The sequence below is a fragment of the Pholis gunnellus genome (genome assembly GCF_910591455.1).
Source record: "Pholis gunnellus genome assembly, chromosome: 12".
Taxonomy (NCBI): domain Eukaryota; kingdom Metazoa; phylum Chordata; class Actinopteri; order Perciformes; family Pholidae; genus Pholis; species Pholis gunnellus.
Window position 1 is genome coordinate 3,452,413 of NC_136539.1, and position 17,207 is coordinate 3,469,619.

The following is a 17,207-nucleotide window of genomic DNA, read 5'->3' on the forward strand; positions in this document are numbered from 1 at the left end:
TAATAGAAAGAGAATAGAAAATATATCAGACAATGCCTTTAATGTACGACATCAGACGTCTGGATTGTATGAGGCTTCATACAAAATGTAATGATAAAGTAAGTGTGGGAACACTGCAAGAGAGAATGTTGAATCACTTAGATCCATAAAGGTTCAGTGTGTTTCTTAAAATTGACATATTCGTCCCACTAGTTTGTTGATTCCATTCATTTTCATCTGCTTATCCAAAGTATTCCAGGCATCCCTCTCCCCAGCAACGTTTTCCAGGTCTTCCTGGGGAACCTCGAGGTGTTCCCAGGTCAGACAACATATATAATCCCTCCAGCGTGTTCTGGATGTGCCTAGAAAATCTCTAAAGGGAGGCATCCTGATCAGATGCCCGAACCACATCAGCTGGCCCTGTAGGAAGCGAAGGAGCTGCAGCTCTACTCTGAGCTCCCTCTGGATGTCTGAGCTCCTCACCCTAAGGCTGAGCCCAGCCACCCTACCAAGACAACAAAGCATGGACCACAATCCATATACTGTATATAGCCCTAAGAGAGATTGTTGTGCACATTGCAAAACACACCTTTACAACCTATTTTGCAAACTCAGGCCAACTTTCATAACTGTTTAATCTTGAGTAATAATCAATATTCAATTTAGCAGGGGAAGGCTGATGTAAAATACAAATATTGAGAAAAAGAAAAGTAAAAGGCCCGACCTTCCTTCAGAAAAAAGGAAAACAAATACAGCACAAATACTGTACACATTCATCCCATTAAAGACATCCTACCTGGGTAAGGAGGTGATTTTCCCCCACTTCTCCACACAGAATCTGCGGGGTCCATTACTGCCCCGGAGAGAGGCGAATCCCTCGTAGGGAATGCTGGAGGTGCCTGTCACAAACTAGAGAGAAGAGGGCAACACTCGTCACACAATGTATGAATTATTATTCACAGTATGACTGACTGTACCTATGGCTGCGTGACTCAAAATGTATGTAAATTAGTCTTTTTAGATTTATATATTTAACTGAGAATTGAACTGAGGCTTCAACAAAAACAGAAACATGTATGTTGTATAATCCAGTTACATATCAACTAGATGAAAGTAACGTCCTCCTGCAGCCTCAAGTACATTATCCAGCTAAAGGCTAAACCCCCATCATGCACTGGTACATCTGCTGTGTGGTCAACAAGACTCTGCAGCGCCCCCGGCCTCCACACGGGGGCAGCCCGAGTGCATTCGGTCACCCGTGTGCTGTACCTGCAGTAGTCTCAGCCTCTGCTCATTGTTGAACCTCTCCACAGCTGCCCAGAACCAGCGAATCACTATGTGGTTGTCATGGTAACCTGGGGGGGGGGAGATAGACGATGATGGTGCATGAGTCAGATGAATAACAAATAAGGCTTCTCGTCCCCTGTTCCTCACTCCCCCATCCTCCTTCCATCTCTCTACTTCCCCTCTGTGATTTTGGAACGGGCGCCGTGGTTTTAATGTTTAATGGCCGGAGCTGTTTGGTCCGTCTCAGTCGATTCCTCTATTAAAAGATCCTCACACTGAGTCATGGCCGATTGTCGGTTTGAGCTCTCTTGTCTCTCGGCTGCTGGCGGCTTCTCAACTGTATTGGCCAGACCCTTAAAAAGCCTTTTAATGTGATCTCTTGTAAATGGTTTGGACACTGGCGCTTGCATGCTTGTGCTGTACACAATATGAATCACAATAATTAAATAGCAATAACTCCACCAAGCATCCAAGTGCTCATTATACAGTGCATTACAGTTAATATCAACAACCTCATACAGTTGTTGAATAGGTAATGGAAATATTTCTCAAACTCAAGAATCACGATTGATTGTATAGTGAGTGGTTAATGTGAGACCTGCAAACATTACAGGGATTTATACAATATGTTAGCTTTTTAGATGAACAGAAAAAAGATTTGAATGAATTTAAATCAATATTAAAAAATAGTTATTTTATCAAATTAAACTATTTTTCTTACCTTTAATCGTACTTAAATATTACAATATATTTCCCATATTCATGTCAGACACCCCTACAGTGGGCCAAACCATTTGACGTGAGTGGCCTGCCTCACTCCCATCACTGCAGTGGCTTGGGCCTCTGCAGTGGGTAGGTTAATGTAAGTAGCTAGCTATCTCGCTAGTTTAATACACTTAACTAGATTTCCTTCAGAGTTTCTGACTTGTGTCAAGTGTGTTGTGACGCCTCACTGCAAAAGTTGCTGTGTGGTACGAGCTCTATAAACTAGTGTAATAGATTTGATTCATCATCATCCACAGGCTGCACACATGATGTTAAAAAGGACATCGCCAGTAGGCCTACAGCGTCTGCTGTACTGGCGGTGAAAAAGTGGACCCCCCACTACTAGTCATTGTGTATTCACGCATCTACATTTGCCGTGTCATTTTGTCTTACATCTCCCCAGAGGTCAGGTCAGATTTCTGGGTTTCCTCCTCAGAATGACTGAGAAATAAAGTGAAGGAGAAAATCCCCCTCAGCAATCACTCAGCACTTAGAACATCTATCTACCCCCCCCCCCCCCCCCCCCCCCACACTTTCACCTACGTGTCTGCTCCGCTGCCTCCATCTCTACGTACCTCCTCTGTACTCAGTGTTGTTTCTCCAGTCTGCCAGGTCGATCTCTGCCGTGCCTGCAATCACCAGCTCCAGCTCCCTGGCGTCAAACACTGACACCAGTCGCACATCCACCACCTAACAGACACAGACACACACACACACGCAAACGATGATTACATGGAATAACATACTGGTGCAGCCTCTAATTTATCAAAGTCTTCCCACATACTGTACATCACATTGTGTGATGAATTTCAGAGCACTGACTAAGACAGTAGATCCCACAGTGATGCAGATGGCAGCAGGATGAACATTGTGAGTAAAGTTTCCATCCGATTTGTTTACGGTAAATGTTGGATTTGATTTGTTGATCAAACCAGAGGCCTGTAAACTCACAAAGACCCGGTAATCTGTCCTCCTGCCAGGCAACGGACTTAAGCAGGGGTTGGGTTTGTACCAGCTAGAAAAACACACGAGGAAGAAGCAGAATATTGGTGCCAGTCCAGATTACAGTCCGCTCTTGGTTCACTTTGACACGCTGAGCTCCCTCAGCATGTAGGACTGTGAGCCATCACGTGTCACCATCCATCTTCTTGTACAGTTCTAAACCGGAATAGGTTCTTTCTCCGACAAATATACTGCACACGCACGTCTGTCTGTCCTTACTCAGAGTGTGAACAGACCACTCCAGACATGCTCAGGAACCTCACATTAGAGCGAAACTGTGCACTGCACACAAATCTAAACATTCTCTGTAGTTTACAGAAACGGACAACTATTCCAAGTCTTTCTAGTTGAAAAGTATTGTGACACCAGATGCTTGTTGTTGCTCAAAAAAAGAAGAAACCCCACTACGTCATTGCTATTGATCAAACCTGTCACCATTTTCCCGGCCAAAATAATTGCAACTCACGATATGATCCCGACCATCATCGAAACGAGTTTGAAGCTCTAAATATAGCACTAACACTGTCGTCACTTTACCTTACACTTAGCTAAGAAACAAACTGTTGCATCACAGACACACATCTTTTTAGTGAACAACAAACCATCTTAAATAAAGTAATCATAAGGTCCCGCTGCATAAATAAAGGATACCTTTAAAAAGAAATGTGTGAGCCTCTTAAATGATAATTCCTGTAATTTAATATCAGGCTCTATTTTTTACTTTTCTACCGTGATCACTAGTGATCAACTTATTGGGAGGGTTTTAATCGTGAGCAGCAATAAAATCCTATATCGTTCCATCCATCCCTATAGCCATAATGTGTTATAAAGAAGAAAAATCATACTTATCGCCCTTTTACACTCACAGCCTCATTAATTATGTGCTGTACCTCATAGAAGCCTCGGACCAGGCTCTCCGTCTGCTGGGCCACTCCTCGCTCTATACGCCACTTGACCATGCGCTCAATGTACTCCTTCTTGTTCTTCTCTGACACGGGGATACCAGCCCCGCCCGGCTTCAGCTCTCTCTCGGTGATCTACACAATCACATGCAGACATTGCAGTCTTGAATACGGATGTATTTTCACCAGGCTGCAGTCACACATTTAATGAAGAAATGCAAGAAGACTCTTCTTATTCAATCACTCTCACACACCTGTCCAAAGACCTCCTCATTCACAGTGAAGGTGAGGTCCAGCATGTCTTCGATGTCGTTGTCCTTCATCCACTGCAGGCTCTGGTGGAACTCCTCGTCCAGGAACTCCAGGTCACTCAGGTCACATGGGCTGCGTGAGCACAGGCAGAGGTAACGCGGAGCTTGCAGAGAGGTCAACAAGGCACTGATGGGATGCCCTACTCATGAACCATGGCTGATTGTATGCAGGGAGGTTAAAAGGTTAATTAGCCCAAGCACAATAGCGCAAGACAGCTGTCCTCAAAGATAGTCAAATGTGAGACACAGCCTGATGCATGGCAGGAAAATAGGTTTGCCCAAATGTATTAAGTATCAGGATAAGCCATTCGGGTTGTAACATTAATTTATGAATATATATATATATATATATATATATATATATATATATAGCCTATACATTGTGCTGATGTGCAAATCAATAAAAGCAGATTTTCATGAAGTTGACACTCGCTATTGTTACTCCTTCTTTGTCCTTTAATATATGTTGATATTTCCCCATCACTATTCCCATCATGCATTTAGAGATGTAAACAGGAAGCTTAGTGTTGCTATGGAGACAATGAGATAGGTATTTATTGCTCTTTCTTAGCTTATATTTTTTTTACATTTTGATAAATCACCTGGATTACTTTTTACAGCCCCATTGCAGGAAATACTTTTTGCACATTCTCTTGTAATGCAGCATGAAATATTTATATATAGTCATTAGAAAATACTGTATGTGACTTGTATTACAATCTAAAACACATTTATTTTTGCTTAATAAATGCTCGTCTTTATAATAATGCGGAGCCAAGAAAGGATCCATGTCAGTGAAGAGGTTAAGAACCCTTTTTATTACATAAACATCTGTCCTTAGTGCAGACATTTGGCAGGGTTTGAGGTTGTTTGGACAAAGCTATTAATAAGGATGCTGCTCCTACTGCCAGCTGCTGGCTGAGAGGATCTGACTGAAACACTTTCATTCTCAGCACGGCCTTATAGAGTTAGTGAGGGGGATCTGATTGGAAGCGCTGGGGCCCTGCAGGCTGGTGTGGAATTAGGAAGTCATAGGGAAGCGGGCTGAGGGACTTACATGCGAAGAAGCCCCTTGTAGAAGGGCCGGGTGAAGAAGGCATCCAGCAGGTACTGATGGACGAGGGCCAAGCCCAGGATGCGCCCACTGAAGCGAAACCTAGACGCAACACAGAAAATAGAGGGTAAATCGTCCCTTCAAAAGGCCTGCGTTGAGCACAAGATGGAGGGAGTTCAATCTGTCAGATGTCGACAGAACGAGCGTAACGTAGCAGATTGATTTGAAATCTTCTCTCTGTGGATGCATTAACATTATGGAAGTTAGTTTGCTCGTGTGTACTTGTTTCGTCTATTGTTTCATATAGTATTTAACGAGCTAAAGTGAAATTTGAAGTTCACTTTCCAACTGAGGATGCACCAGATGGTGACATTGTTTATGACAATAAATACCCCCCCCCCAAAGATTTACTGTGAGAGCGATGCAGTGAGTCAGAACAGAGCGGAAGTCTGTAGCACAGAGACCAGCTGAACCAGCAGGGACGGTGTTTCTGTCCTGTCTGCCTTGAGGACTCCTCTAATGTCAGACATATTGACTTGATATTCTTCAATTTGAGGAGTACCATTAGGTTCGTCCAGTGTGACAAACAAACCCCTGAAGACTTGAATTAATGTTGCTTTCTTCTTCATCCAGCCTATCATATTATAGTTTTCCTGTCTAGTTGTCTGCCCATCCATTCATCAGTCTGATCATCCATCCATCCGTCCATCCAATCACTGTCACTGAGGCAAAATTGACTGGTGAGCCACAAATTGCTGATCCAAATTTCCACGCAGCACCCCGCAGATGACTTCTATTTTGGGACCGGCGCACAGCCGTCAGAGCTGGACAAGACGGACACTTTACAGTCAGCACAGCAGCAGACTAACTTCAACAAGCATACATCAGACAGACTGATACAGCATATAGACACATACATATATGGAGGCCTCACCATTCGTGGTGGTTGTCTACAAAGGCAGACATGGGGCTGATCTGGACAGTGTACGTGTCATTGGCTGAGTATTCAAACAGGCCGTAGTACGGGTTGAACAGTTCTCTGGACACCAGGAAGAAAAACTCTCTGGAGGGCCCACTGTAGTCCAGCCTGCAGTCGTCACACAATGAAATACACAAGCATGTCAGTAGGGAAATGAAATTAATACATTTTCAACCCATTCTCACTCCCATCTTGTCAAATATGACAGCCTGATCAGACCATAAACTGTACATAAGTAGTGGACGGCATATCGGCGGTTGCATCTTGTTTTTTTGCAACCAACCATATTTGGACTGTGAAGGAGTGACGTAGAGACCAGGTAGCCCCGCCCTAAAGCATACCCTGCTTTATGGTTCATTTACTAAATGAATAAAAATACATGAAACTAGAGATTGAGACCATAAACTCATGTTTACAATGTTTACTGAGGTAATAAATCAAGAGAGAAGTAGAGTCATTTTCTCATAGACTTCTATACAATCGGACGTCTTTTTGCAACCAGAGGAGTCGCCCTCTAATGCCCATTAGAAAGAATGCAAGTATAGGACACTTCTGCATTGTTTTCACTTTTCAGAGCCGGAGGTTGCCGCCTGGATCAGATGTAAAACTATGATGCCTTCATACTCCTCTAGCCTCAGTTTTGCACGTGCTGGGCTGCCTCTGGTGGTAGTAATTATGACTGGAGTAAAGGCCAAGACATAGTATAAAGAGCAACAAAGTCCAGATAGAGCAGAGGTTAGGGTGGATGTATGGGTCAAACAAACACAGTGTCCCGTGTGATACCCACAGTCGATATTGAGTAATTTTAACTTACATAAATGACTTAATTCAAGTAACAAACATATTTATTTTAACCCAAACCATGGCCCTTTCCTGAACCTAACCAAGGTTTTGTTTGAATTCACAACATTAACCAAGTGAAGTCTATCGGACTCCGCTGCACGTTGACAAATGATGCTAAAGAGGCCACTGACTTAGTGTCTGTATGTGACCAGTTGGGAATGAGAAAGTGTTGGAATGTTATGTTGTTCTCCTGAAATTACTGGTGTAGACAACAGTCTCAGTTAAATCTGGTGGTCATTATTATAACGATACACCCACATAACCATCGGCTCTTGTGCATTTGCAACAAGAAAAGGATACAATACAGTTATCTGATAACAAAGGATATAATATCAGTCACTGAAAAACACAGTGTAGGTGCTGCCTCTCATCTCTGTTTACAGTAACCCTACCTATTGATGTTTAAGTATTCCATGTAGTACATTTCTAGCTGCCTTTTAACGAGTACACTCTGGATTTACCGGGCTGTTGACAGATGTGTGTGTGTGGAATTGTACATGGTGAAAGCACTCATTAAAACTTCCCTGGATCAACGACAGTTGAATTCACACACCACACACTTGCACTGTCTAAAGCATGATAAGGTAGTTGATTGGGAATGCGTCTTTCTCACCCGTCCTCGCCCACAAAGCTGACGTAAAGTTTGCTCCGCTGCAGGTCTTTACGGGAGTAACACATGATTTGGTTAAAGGCGTCCTCCAGGAGGTGGTCCCTGCGTATGATGAGCCTGGGAGAACACACACACACACACACACACACACACACACACACACACACACACACACACACACACACACACACACGGTATTAGACCCGTGAACATAATAATACTAACAATATTTTGTATCTACACAATGGTCATGATTAACTTAATAGACTACTATTTTGAATTTTACAATAAGGCCAATGAAATGTACCGACATCGCTGAACCAAATCGCAAATTCGAATTAGTCTGTAATCTCTCTGATTTTTTGATTTCCAAGAGGCCCGCAACTGACCCTTCACTATGTTCCGCCCCTCGAACGCAGACTGGCCAATCACAGCGTAGCATCAGCCAGCTCTGACCAGGGTCCAACAGCTATCCAGGTCTGCTCCATAGACTGGCTACGCTTTTACACTGCGATCTGTAGGCTTTGCTTCTATCTCTATTTGTTTAATCTGTTTTCACTGCCAAACCTTCAAGCCTTCAAATACATATTGTAGACCCTTCTGTCTGCTTCGGTGTAATATTCCTTCAGGAAGGGTTAGTGACAGTGTGGGCTCCATGGTAACAGTTTGACGGAGTAGCAGCGAGGGAGGGGGCTCAATTGAATAAACCTAAAACCGATTAGAGCAACGACGGAAAAATGTAACGGGCAGAGATGACCTGTGGGAGGAGCATCAGTATGGGTGTAAATGAGTGTTTTGCTGTTTTCCATCAGAATTATTAAAAAATAAGTTTTTACTTTGACTGGACACAGATGAATCTGCAAATTTGCTCTGGCAATCCACACATACATCTCTTTTCAAATGTTGGGTTTAAACCTACTTGACTTTTCCCGGTCCCTGTCCATAACCTTTGGTCTCCAGCTTTCGATAGAAGTTCCTCAGTTTAGCCTCAAAATCACGCTTATAGGGAGCAGGAGCTCGGGCATTGGCTCGCTGGGTGCCTGAGATATAAATATGAGAGAAAGAGAGAGAGAAAGACAGAGAGAGAGAAATACAGAGAGAGAGAGAAAGAAAAAGGACAATGGTAGTCGGAGTGGAAAACAGACAAAGAAAGGGAGACAGAGATGTTTTGGGAAAAAAGAAAAAAGAAGGAAAACAGAGAAAGGGAGATTGAGATAAAATTAGATTTGAATGATCCAAAGCTTAAGCCTGAACGGGTAAGGAAAAACTAAATCTGAGAATTGGAGTACTCTATGCAGGTTAATCCTGGATTGTAATTTTGTATCAGCTGTCATTGATTGGAGAGACACATCTCTTCATCTGTCTGTGTTTTGGTTGAACAGTTTAAGATTAGAGGTGGGTTCAGTATAGATAGAGAGTGCACAGAAGGACAGACCCACCGACACTAAAGAGAGGAAGCGTGTGTTTGTGTATGTGTCACTACTTAAAAGGGAAAATTTGCCACCTTTTATGTGGATGTCCAATCAGGGTAAACGTAATCGATTAAAGCAATAAATTCCTCTGCAAGAGCAATATTGACCCAGAGAGCTGAGTCCTCCTGCTCACAGAGTGGGCCTACGTGTACCAGGATGAATCGCTTCTGACGCCCGAAGGTTCCCCCGTCGGCCATATCCTCTTGCACGACTAATGTAGTCTCACTCTGCTGCATTTCTTAGCCTGTACATTCTGGCTTAAGTAAATACCGCTAAATATCCAAATCAGCCAAAACATAAAACGTTTTCCACAGCCATAATTTGGGATGCCATTGTTTTTGTCTTTGCTTATCAATTACTTTGCTTTTTTCCTTCAGATTATTATGGAAATGACTAGTTTTGTTAAAAAAAAAGAAGGTATATGGTCATTTAAAAGTGCTAAATCCAGGGCATTAATATAGCAGCAAACATATATCATCGATGTAAAGTATAGTGGAGTTGAGCAGAGAATGAAGTCACTCTCCCTCTGTGTGTGTTTAATCCTAGTTTCTCTGCGCTTTGTTTTTGTAACCGGTCCAGCTGTTTGCCGCTAACCGCCGGCTCAGCCGTCGCCATGTTGAGAGCCGTGTGGAGGCAATAGGCCCTGTTCACAGCAGCCAATTTGACATGTAATCATAGGGTAAACACAGGTGTAATGGATCATGTTAATTATGGTCCCATTCTAATTAGTGTGTCACAGTAATTCCAGTGAGTCAGGATGCACCAGGGCTCTGGCCAACCTGAATGGAACAAGGCCATAACTAATGTCATTTATCACACCTGTGCTTACCCTACAATGACATTTCACAATGGCTGCTGTGGAAAGGGCCTCTCCCTCAATCAGGAATATGCTCTGAACTTAGCACCTTTGAGGACACTAAGCATGCATGTGCATGTGTGTAGAGGTTTCTTTTGTGTCTTAATGTTATATATTAGCCTGACATCAACTTGTGTTATATAGGAATGTACTGTGAAATTGTTTCTTTTATTTAGTATACAATGTAAACCAAACCTCACGGCGGAAGGTGTGAAATGTAATAAAGGGACAGAACTTAATAAAGACGGGTAAAGGCGTATCATGCCAATAAAGTGGCTGCAGACAGAGTGAGACAGACACTTACCAGGTGAGCTCTGAGGAGACGAGAGGCAGTAATTTGGGTGGAGCAACGGCGGCACATATGACATCACCTCCTCCTCAAATAGGCTGGAGACGAGAGAGAGGAACACACGCAGAACACAGTCAGAGAGGAACAGACATGTAGAAATCCTACATCTTAGAACAGCATAGTATCAGCATAGGTGGATCAAATTAAACTTGTATTCCTGCAAGTGGTGGAGCCAGCTGGTTATCTTTACAAGTGTCCATTAATCGGTCCGCCACCCTGACACACAAACGCACATGAACAGCACTCACCTAAGCAGCATGACGAGGTCAGCGTCGCTAGAGAGACGAGCCAGCCCTGTGACTCCCTCACTGCGAATAAACTGCACCTTCTCCCTGCGCACACACACACACACACACACACAGCAGCGGGTAAAGTGACACAATCCATTTGGATTAAAGGTTAACTGTGTGTTCAGTTTGACTGATGATGATAATGGAGGTGTTGGATGTGAGCAAGGCTAGAGAGGGAGAGAGAGAGAGAGCGAGAGAGTGGGAAACAATGAGACAAAGACAGGGGGAGGAAGGGGAGAGGAAAACGGAGAGAGCGAGAGGCATACTTGAGCGAGTGATTCCTGGCGAGTTCGGGTTGCCTTTCCTGCAGGATCTCGACGATGTTGGTTTGCCGTAGAAACGCCACTATCTTGTCATTGTAGGCTGGAGGAAAAGTGAGGAATGTGTATTTATATCTGTGTCTGCTTGGTCACACTATTGCATGCGCACATTTTGAGTCTGCCTGACCTACCCACAGGCACCACATCGTGGTACTGACTTCGACTGGAGCCACTGAAGGTGCTGGACGGGCGGGGCATGACGGGCGGGTTGGCTTGGCGAGAGTCGTCCACCACCTGTGACAAAAGGAAGCGCTACAGTTCAGGACGCATCCTAGCTCTGAGAGGATACCGCCTGTCAGGATACCCGTCACTTTAGCATGTTCTCGCCCCTTAAGTACACTTCTTATTTCTTATGTTTCTGCCAACCATTTTCCATAGCATACCACATAGATAGATCTCACAAGCAATTCATTCCAGCGTTGTATAAAAATGTACTTGCAGAGATTCTGTATTGGTTTTAAAAATAGGTAGTCAGCACAGTATTCAAGATTTCAGATGACTGCTGTGTATATCAGAAAGCTACGGAAGCCCTGAGACGCCACAAAAAAATGACCTGGTTATTCATTTTAAGTCTGATCTAAATTGTTTTCTCTCTCCAGTGTTTATGACTTCTGTTGGACGGTTGAAAAAAAAAAATGCTTTGCCTGGATAATCTTTCTACGGTCCTTAAAAAATCATATCTGTGAAACAGGTTTTGGCCGGTGATGGTTTATCTCAGGATCATTTCGATGTGTTTGTTGTTGTAATACTAATTTTGGCCACAAGAGGCTGAAGTGCACCACTACCTCCTGTTTGAAATAGCACGGAAAAAGAATCATGTTTTCTTTCAGGTGAGTCCTAATTTATCCATGTACTCTATACACAAGGTACATATATTGTGTTCTAGCAAGTTATATAAATTAAAACTCACCATGAATAAAACGTGAATGCTTATAGTCCTCTTGGGCTAGTGGTGCACTTCAGCCTCTTGTGGCCAAAATCAATATTGTAACAACAAACACTTGACCCTGACAATACAAAACAAAACAAAAATCACCCTATTTTTTACCTCTTTTAGATGAAAAGATTATGAAAGATGATCCTGGCAAAAAACTTTTTTTTTCATCTGTTCTCATAAACACTGGAGAGAGTCAAACTATAGCTAATCCTTGTCATTGTTTAACAGTCATGTCAAATTTGTAATTTTCTGTAATAAAAAGGGTTTTAACCGATCTCAAATATCAGAAATGCTACAAAGCCCTTCATTTCATTCTCTGTTGTGTTACTATGCAATACACAGGAGACCTTTTCAAAACCATTACCATAACCAGACAACTAAAACCAATAACGTTGTAGTTTGTAGAGATTCAAGCCTCTTGTTCTCTATGGCCCCTAGAGTTTATAGTAATCATACTGAGTGATGCTGTCATTCCTACATACACACACAGAGCTTTAGAAGAGATGAGTGGCAACAAGATAGAAGCAACCTGTCAACATATGAAATATTTGATTTATGAAGATTTTCTTCAGTCATTCCGGGGATACAGGAGGATATCTAGAAGGACTAAGTCAAAAACAGCTTTGTTTCAAAATGAGGTAATGTTTCACTCTTATCGGACTGGCATTGTACTGAACGCAGCACTGATGCCCTTGCTTGGTGAACTAGCAGGATAACACTCACAAAGCATTTTTCCTTCTTCAAACCGGCCTCTCTAAACATCGCAGTGTCTCTCCTAGCCTTAAGTTGACTCCAGGTGACAAGTGGTGCAGTGGCGGCTAGTCTCTCACCTCCCCTGCACTGTGGCTGCGCTGGCGGCTCAGGTGCTGGCGGTGGGCCAGCAGCCCGGTGGAGCGAGAGCTCTGGAGGGGAAGCCGCGGGTCGATGAAGGTCGTGGAGCGACAGTTGTGATCCACAAAGAAGGGCTGAGGATTGAGATGCGAACACCCGCGGTCAGGCATGGATAAAGTCCACTACGTGCACACAGAAACACATCTTCACATGCAGTACACTCAAAGGAAGGATTATAAAGACAAAACAGCAGTAAAGACCACTGGACAGCTGAGCAGAGATTACAATCGGTGGACGCACACGACCTTCAGGGTCATCCCAGGTCAAAGGTCAACACATACACACCTTCCCGGTATGGTCGTGCTTCATCTCCCAGCCGCGGGGAAGCTCCAGCTGCTTGTTGGAGAACATGTTGAGGAAGGTGACGAGGTCGCGGTTGTGCTGGTAGCGCTCAAAGTAATGGGCGTCCCGACGCACCTTGCTGATCATGTGCTTCAGGCAGGTGTTGCTCGTAAACATGCGGTAGGCACTCTGGGCAGAGAGGGCAGAGAGGTGAGGTCATCAGAGAGGGACAGGAGAAAGACTAGAGAACAGCTCCAGGCTCATTTCACGTCAATCATTCAAGATGGAAGACAGCGTGGATAATATTTATCCTAATGCCAATGTTTTTAGTTTTTTTGATCCATTTGAAATAAATGCTGGACATACTCGGCTATAACATGATTAGTGTAGGATCAATACTGCATACAGCAAGGCGTTAAAATAGTTCAAATGTCACTTTGCTGTGCATCCCTCATGGATCTCATCCATCTTATATGGCGCTGGAGACTTTGAATTGATTTAACTGAGGTTTGAAATGTTGTTTTTAGTCAGCATTCAAAAACGGCAAGTCACTAGGGCTGCAAAGTATTCATTCATTTATGGATTAATTTGTCTATTTTTAAATTAAATGAGTCTAAAAAAGTTTTTTTTAAAAGCCCAAATAAGGTAATGTCTTAAATGATCAAGTCACCCAATTTACAAAAAACAAAAAAAGACCTTTTGCTCCTTTATAACATATTTTAAAACATTTTTAATGACCTATATTGCCACATATTGTGTGAGCACCTGTAAGTAGCAATGCGGATCATTTTGGCTCTTCGCTATTTGCCCCTAAAAGCGGCACTGCACATAAACCAAAGCTATCTGCATGTCCAAGTACAAATGGAGGTAAGTGAGAAAATGACTGCCGTCATTGCTCAATGCATGTGACACACTGGTTAACTATTGCAGCACTCGATGTGACTCCTACTGAGCAACAGCGCTGGGCCTTACACTCTTACAGCACTGTACTGAAGCGTAGCGCTGCGTGGCATTCATTCAGGCAGCAGTTACTACATCTGAGTCCCATGACTGTGATGAGTACTCCGACATTAAATCAGTCAGAATGCTGAGTTTGAGAACAGTGTGTCCGCTTGAATGGAGACAGATCTATGTACAAGGCGAACAAGGTCAAAGGTGACGGAGGAGGACTGACGGGGTTAGAATGCAGCACGGTGAAGAAGTCGGGGCTGCACAGGAACTTGGCGCTGGGGGACTGCAGCAGCAGGGAGAGACGCGAGCGACCGCTGGAGTGAGCGACTGCGCTCTCTCGTCGGTATTCTGCAACGAGATCAACACATACTAGTCAAACCTGGAGACAGGGAGACGCTAACGAAAGCAGATTATTTCATTATCAACATTTCGTATCCAGCATTATGCGTCAGGGATATAAAAGAAAACATCTCCACGGACCACCGCTATTCTGAGACGGTTGTGTACAACATTTATCAGACCGTAGTATTTCAAGAGACAAGTCATTTTCAAGAGGTGAGTCATTTAATTGGGTAAATTGTTTTTGTTTTTTTTCAAAACGAGTACAGAGCTCCGGTGAACGACACCTCACATTTTTTTTTTTTCTGGAGTATGTTTAATGAAACCAACCAGAAATGGAGTGAGGCATCAGTTCACTCTCTGGTTCAGGAGGCAGGTCAACGGGGTTTTCCTCTGACCGATCGCTGTTGGTTATGGTCCTCCTGATGCTCTGGTACCTGTGATCGAGAGTTAAGATAAAGTTACTGTGGTGAAAGTAGTCACTATTTTAGCAAAGAATGCACACTTATGTACAACTATGTACTGAACACGTTTCACTAGAAGTCAAATCAAAGACGTAAAGGGAAGCATTTTGAGCAAAGGAAGATGAATAAATCTCTGTTGAAAGTCTTACAATCAGAGTTTGCAACTTTTAACTGTTTTTCTGTCTTTCATGAAGCATAAATTCTTAAATGTTAAATGGACTGTAATTGAGTAGCGCTTTTCTAGTCTTCCGACCACTCAAAGCTCCTCAACACTACATGTTCATTCACCCATTCATACACGGAAGGCAGGGGCTACAATGCAAGGGGCCACCTGCTCATCATCTAACCATGCGTCTAAATAATGGTAAATACATTTCTCTTCACAAAGCCCACCTGCGGTTGAGTTGCTCCATCTGCTGAATGGAGTTGGAGCGGGTCAGGCCCTGCGGGGCAGGAGGTCCGGTGGGACGCTGCCACGTGGTGGTCCTGTTCACGTGGTCCACGAAGAAGATCCTCCCGTGGCTGTCGATCCGAGCCTCCCAGTCTGAAAGGAAATGAATAATTGATACACAGTAGGTGTTTAATGTCTCGGGGGGCATAACTGTATAAATAAATGCTAGCCAACGATTAATGACAGATGATAACACCAACAGCTGAATATAAAGCATATACAACCCCTGTTGTGAGACATATTCTCTATTTTAAGGTCAGAAATCTATTTCATGATGTACTGTATTTGTGCCAAAATTTGCCTTAACAAAACGATAACTGAAAGTATACAGACATGCTAGTGACATGAATGTCGGTACCAGACTTTGTCACGATATATAACTCAAAATCTCATGGTGGCACTAGATGAAAATTCAAAGGATCACTTAAAACATTAGGATTTATCCTCTGGGGAGGATGAACTTCTGTTAAACCATGTTTGGTTTGTTGACCGATATATTGACTGACAGACATTGGCATCCCCTATGTCCCTCTAGTGTGGCTAAAACTAAATGCAAAACCTCAGATCATTGTATTCACGTATATTGTATTCAGTTTGTGGTAGTTTTTAGTCAGGGTCATTCAGTACTACATGGACACATACACATACAAACACAGATGCATAAACACAAAGACACGCTGCTACACAAAGCAGGTGACATAGACAGATGCAATAGACAAACGATACGGTGCATGCAGACACACACACTCACTGGGGGGTAGAGGCTCGTCCACACGTTGGTATCGGTGGATGTCATGACGCACAGAAGGAAGCGAACGAACAGGATGGCCGTTAACGTGATTGCCTGAACACGGAAACACACAAAAGACAGATTTTTTATTAATGCGATGAAAATGGTAGGAAATATTGTTTGAATGGCACTGCTGTTCAGTGAACTTTTAAGCAAACGAGACACTTTTTATAGGAATTCAAAAAATGTCCTCTGCAAAAAACACTGAGTTCATCTATGGTTGAGTACCTTCCTCTCCATCTGTTTCTGTGGTGGCTTGCTCTGAATCAGCGGAGCCGGCATCCTCGTGCGGCTTCGCCTCCTCCCCTGCCCGTCTTTCAGCCACGCCCCCCGCAGCCTGCAGGCTCAGCCTCCTCACGCTGATCTCCTCGACCACTGCTGGCTCGCTGGGCGGGGGGGCTTCTCCTGCAGCCTCGGCGATGGCGACCTGCCCGCCCCCTTCGTCGTCTACGGCGTGATTGGTTGGTGGGGTTCCGGAAACGACGTCTCCCCCGGGATCAATGGCTGTCTCTGCTCCCCCCTCCGCTTCCTACAGAATAAAAAGTAATAGTGTGGGAAAACAACAGACAAAATGATAATTATTATAGATTATAGACAGTAAGTGAATCTCATATACACTGTTATGCAGGGCATTCACACCTACTGGTCCAAAATAGTCAGTCAACTACAATGGCAGCTCACAATAAGAGGCCGTCACCAAGGCAACAAAAAGAAAGCTGAGAAATGTTCAACACTATGTTAATACGCATCGGTGCGTAGGCGCAAATGCAAAAAAACAAACAATCATCGAGCATTTGTCTAAAAAAAACTCTATGAAAAGTGGATACAGATCACTTAAACGTGGCATGATGGTGCTTTGGCAGATTGTTATGGTCTGTCACACAAACACAGCTGGGGCTAGGACCCAGTGGAGACTGCTGCTCCGTAGAATGTGTGCACTGTGGGGACAGTAATGACACTCACCACAGAGTGGACTGTGGCTTCACATCCACTCAGAGACAAAGAAGATTAAGAAATGGTATGATGACATTTGACAAAAGACACAAGATGAATCACGGGTCGTGACCATATAAGGAAAATGAA

At 43.5% G+C, this 17,207-nt stretch overlaps 1 protein-coding gene across 2 annotated transcripts in view; it reads right to left on the reverse strand.

Moving 5' to 3' along the window:
• The window catches only part of hecw2a (HECT, C2 and WW domain containing E3 ubiquitin protein ligase 2a), a 39,318-nt gene that overhangs the window by 897 nt on the left and 21,214 nt on the right, over positions 1 to 17,207 (reverse strand). Inside the window, exons 12-31 of one of the 2 annotated variants that reach the window (XM_079169949.1) lie at positions 16,353 to 16,653; positions 16,086 to 16,178; positions 15,277 to 15,427; positions 14,750 to 14,856; positions 14,304 to 14,428; positions 13,133 to 13,318; positions 12,787 to 12,921; positions 11,178 to 11,253; positions 10,966 to 11,062; positions 10,658 to 10,741; positions 10,365 to 10,447; positions 8,652 to 8,772; positions 7,736 to 7,849; positions 6,235 to 6,387; positions 5,304 to 5,402; positions 4,190 to 4,319; positions 3,924 to 4,070; positions 2,607 to 2,721; positions 1,249 to 1,334; positions 776 to 888 (exon numbers count right to left, since the gene is read on the reverse strand). In XM_079169949.1, the coding sequence (XP_079026075.1) occupies positions 776 to 888; positions 1,249 to 1,334; positions 2,607 to 2,721; positions 3,924 to 4,070; positions 4,190 to 4,319; positions 5,304 to 5,402; positions 6,235 to 6,387; positions 7,736 to 7,849; positions 8,652 to 8,772; positions 10,365 to 10,447; positions 10,658 to 10,741; positions 10,966 to 11,062; positions 11,178 to 11,253; positions 12,787 to 12,921; positions 13,133 to 13,318; positions 14,304 to 14,428; positions 14,750 to 14,856; positions 15,277 to 15,427; positions 16,086 to 16,178; positions 16,353 to 16,653 (2,516 nt within the window). Of the gene's footprint in view, positions 1 to 775; positions 889 to 1,248; positions 1,335 to 2,606; positions 2,722 to 3,923; positions 4,071 to 4,189; positions 4,320 to 5,303; positions 5,403 to 6,234; positions 6,388 to 7,735; positions 7,850 to 8,651; positions 8,773 to 10,364; positions 10,448 to 10,657; positions 10,742 to 10,965; positions 11,063 to 11,150; positions 11,254 to 12,786; positions 12,922 to 13,132; positions 13,319 to 14,303; positions 14,429 to 14,749; positions 14,857 to 15,276; positions 15,428 to 16,085; positions 16,179 to 16,352; positions 16,654 to 17,207 lie in introns of both variants that reach the window. The other variant, XM_079169948.1, reaches the window with a different exon arrangement.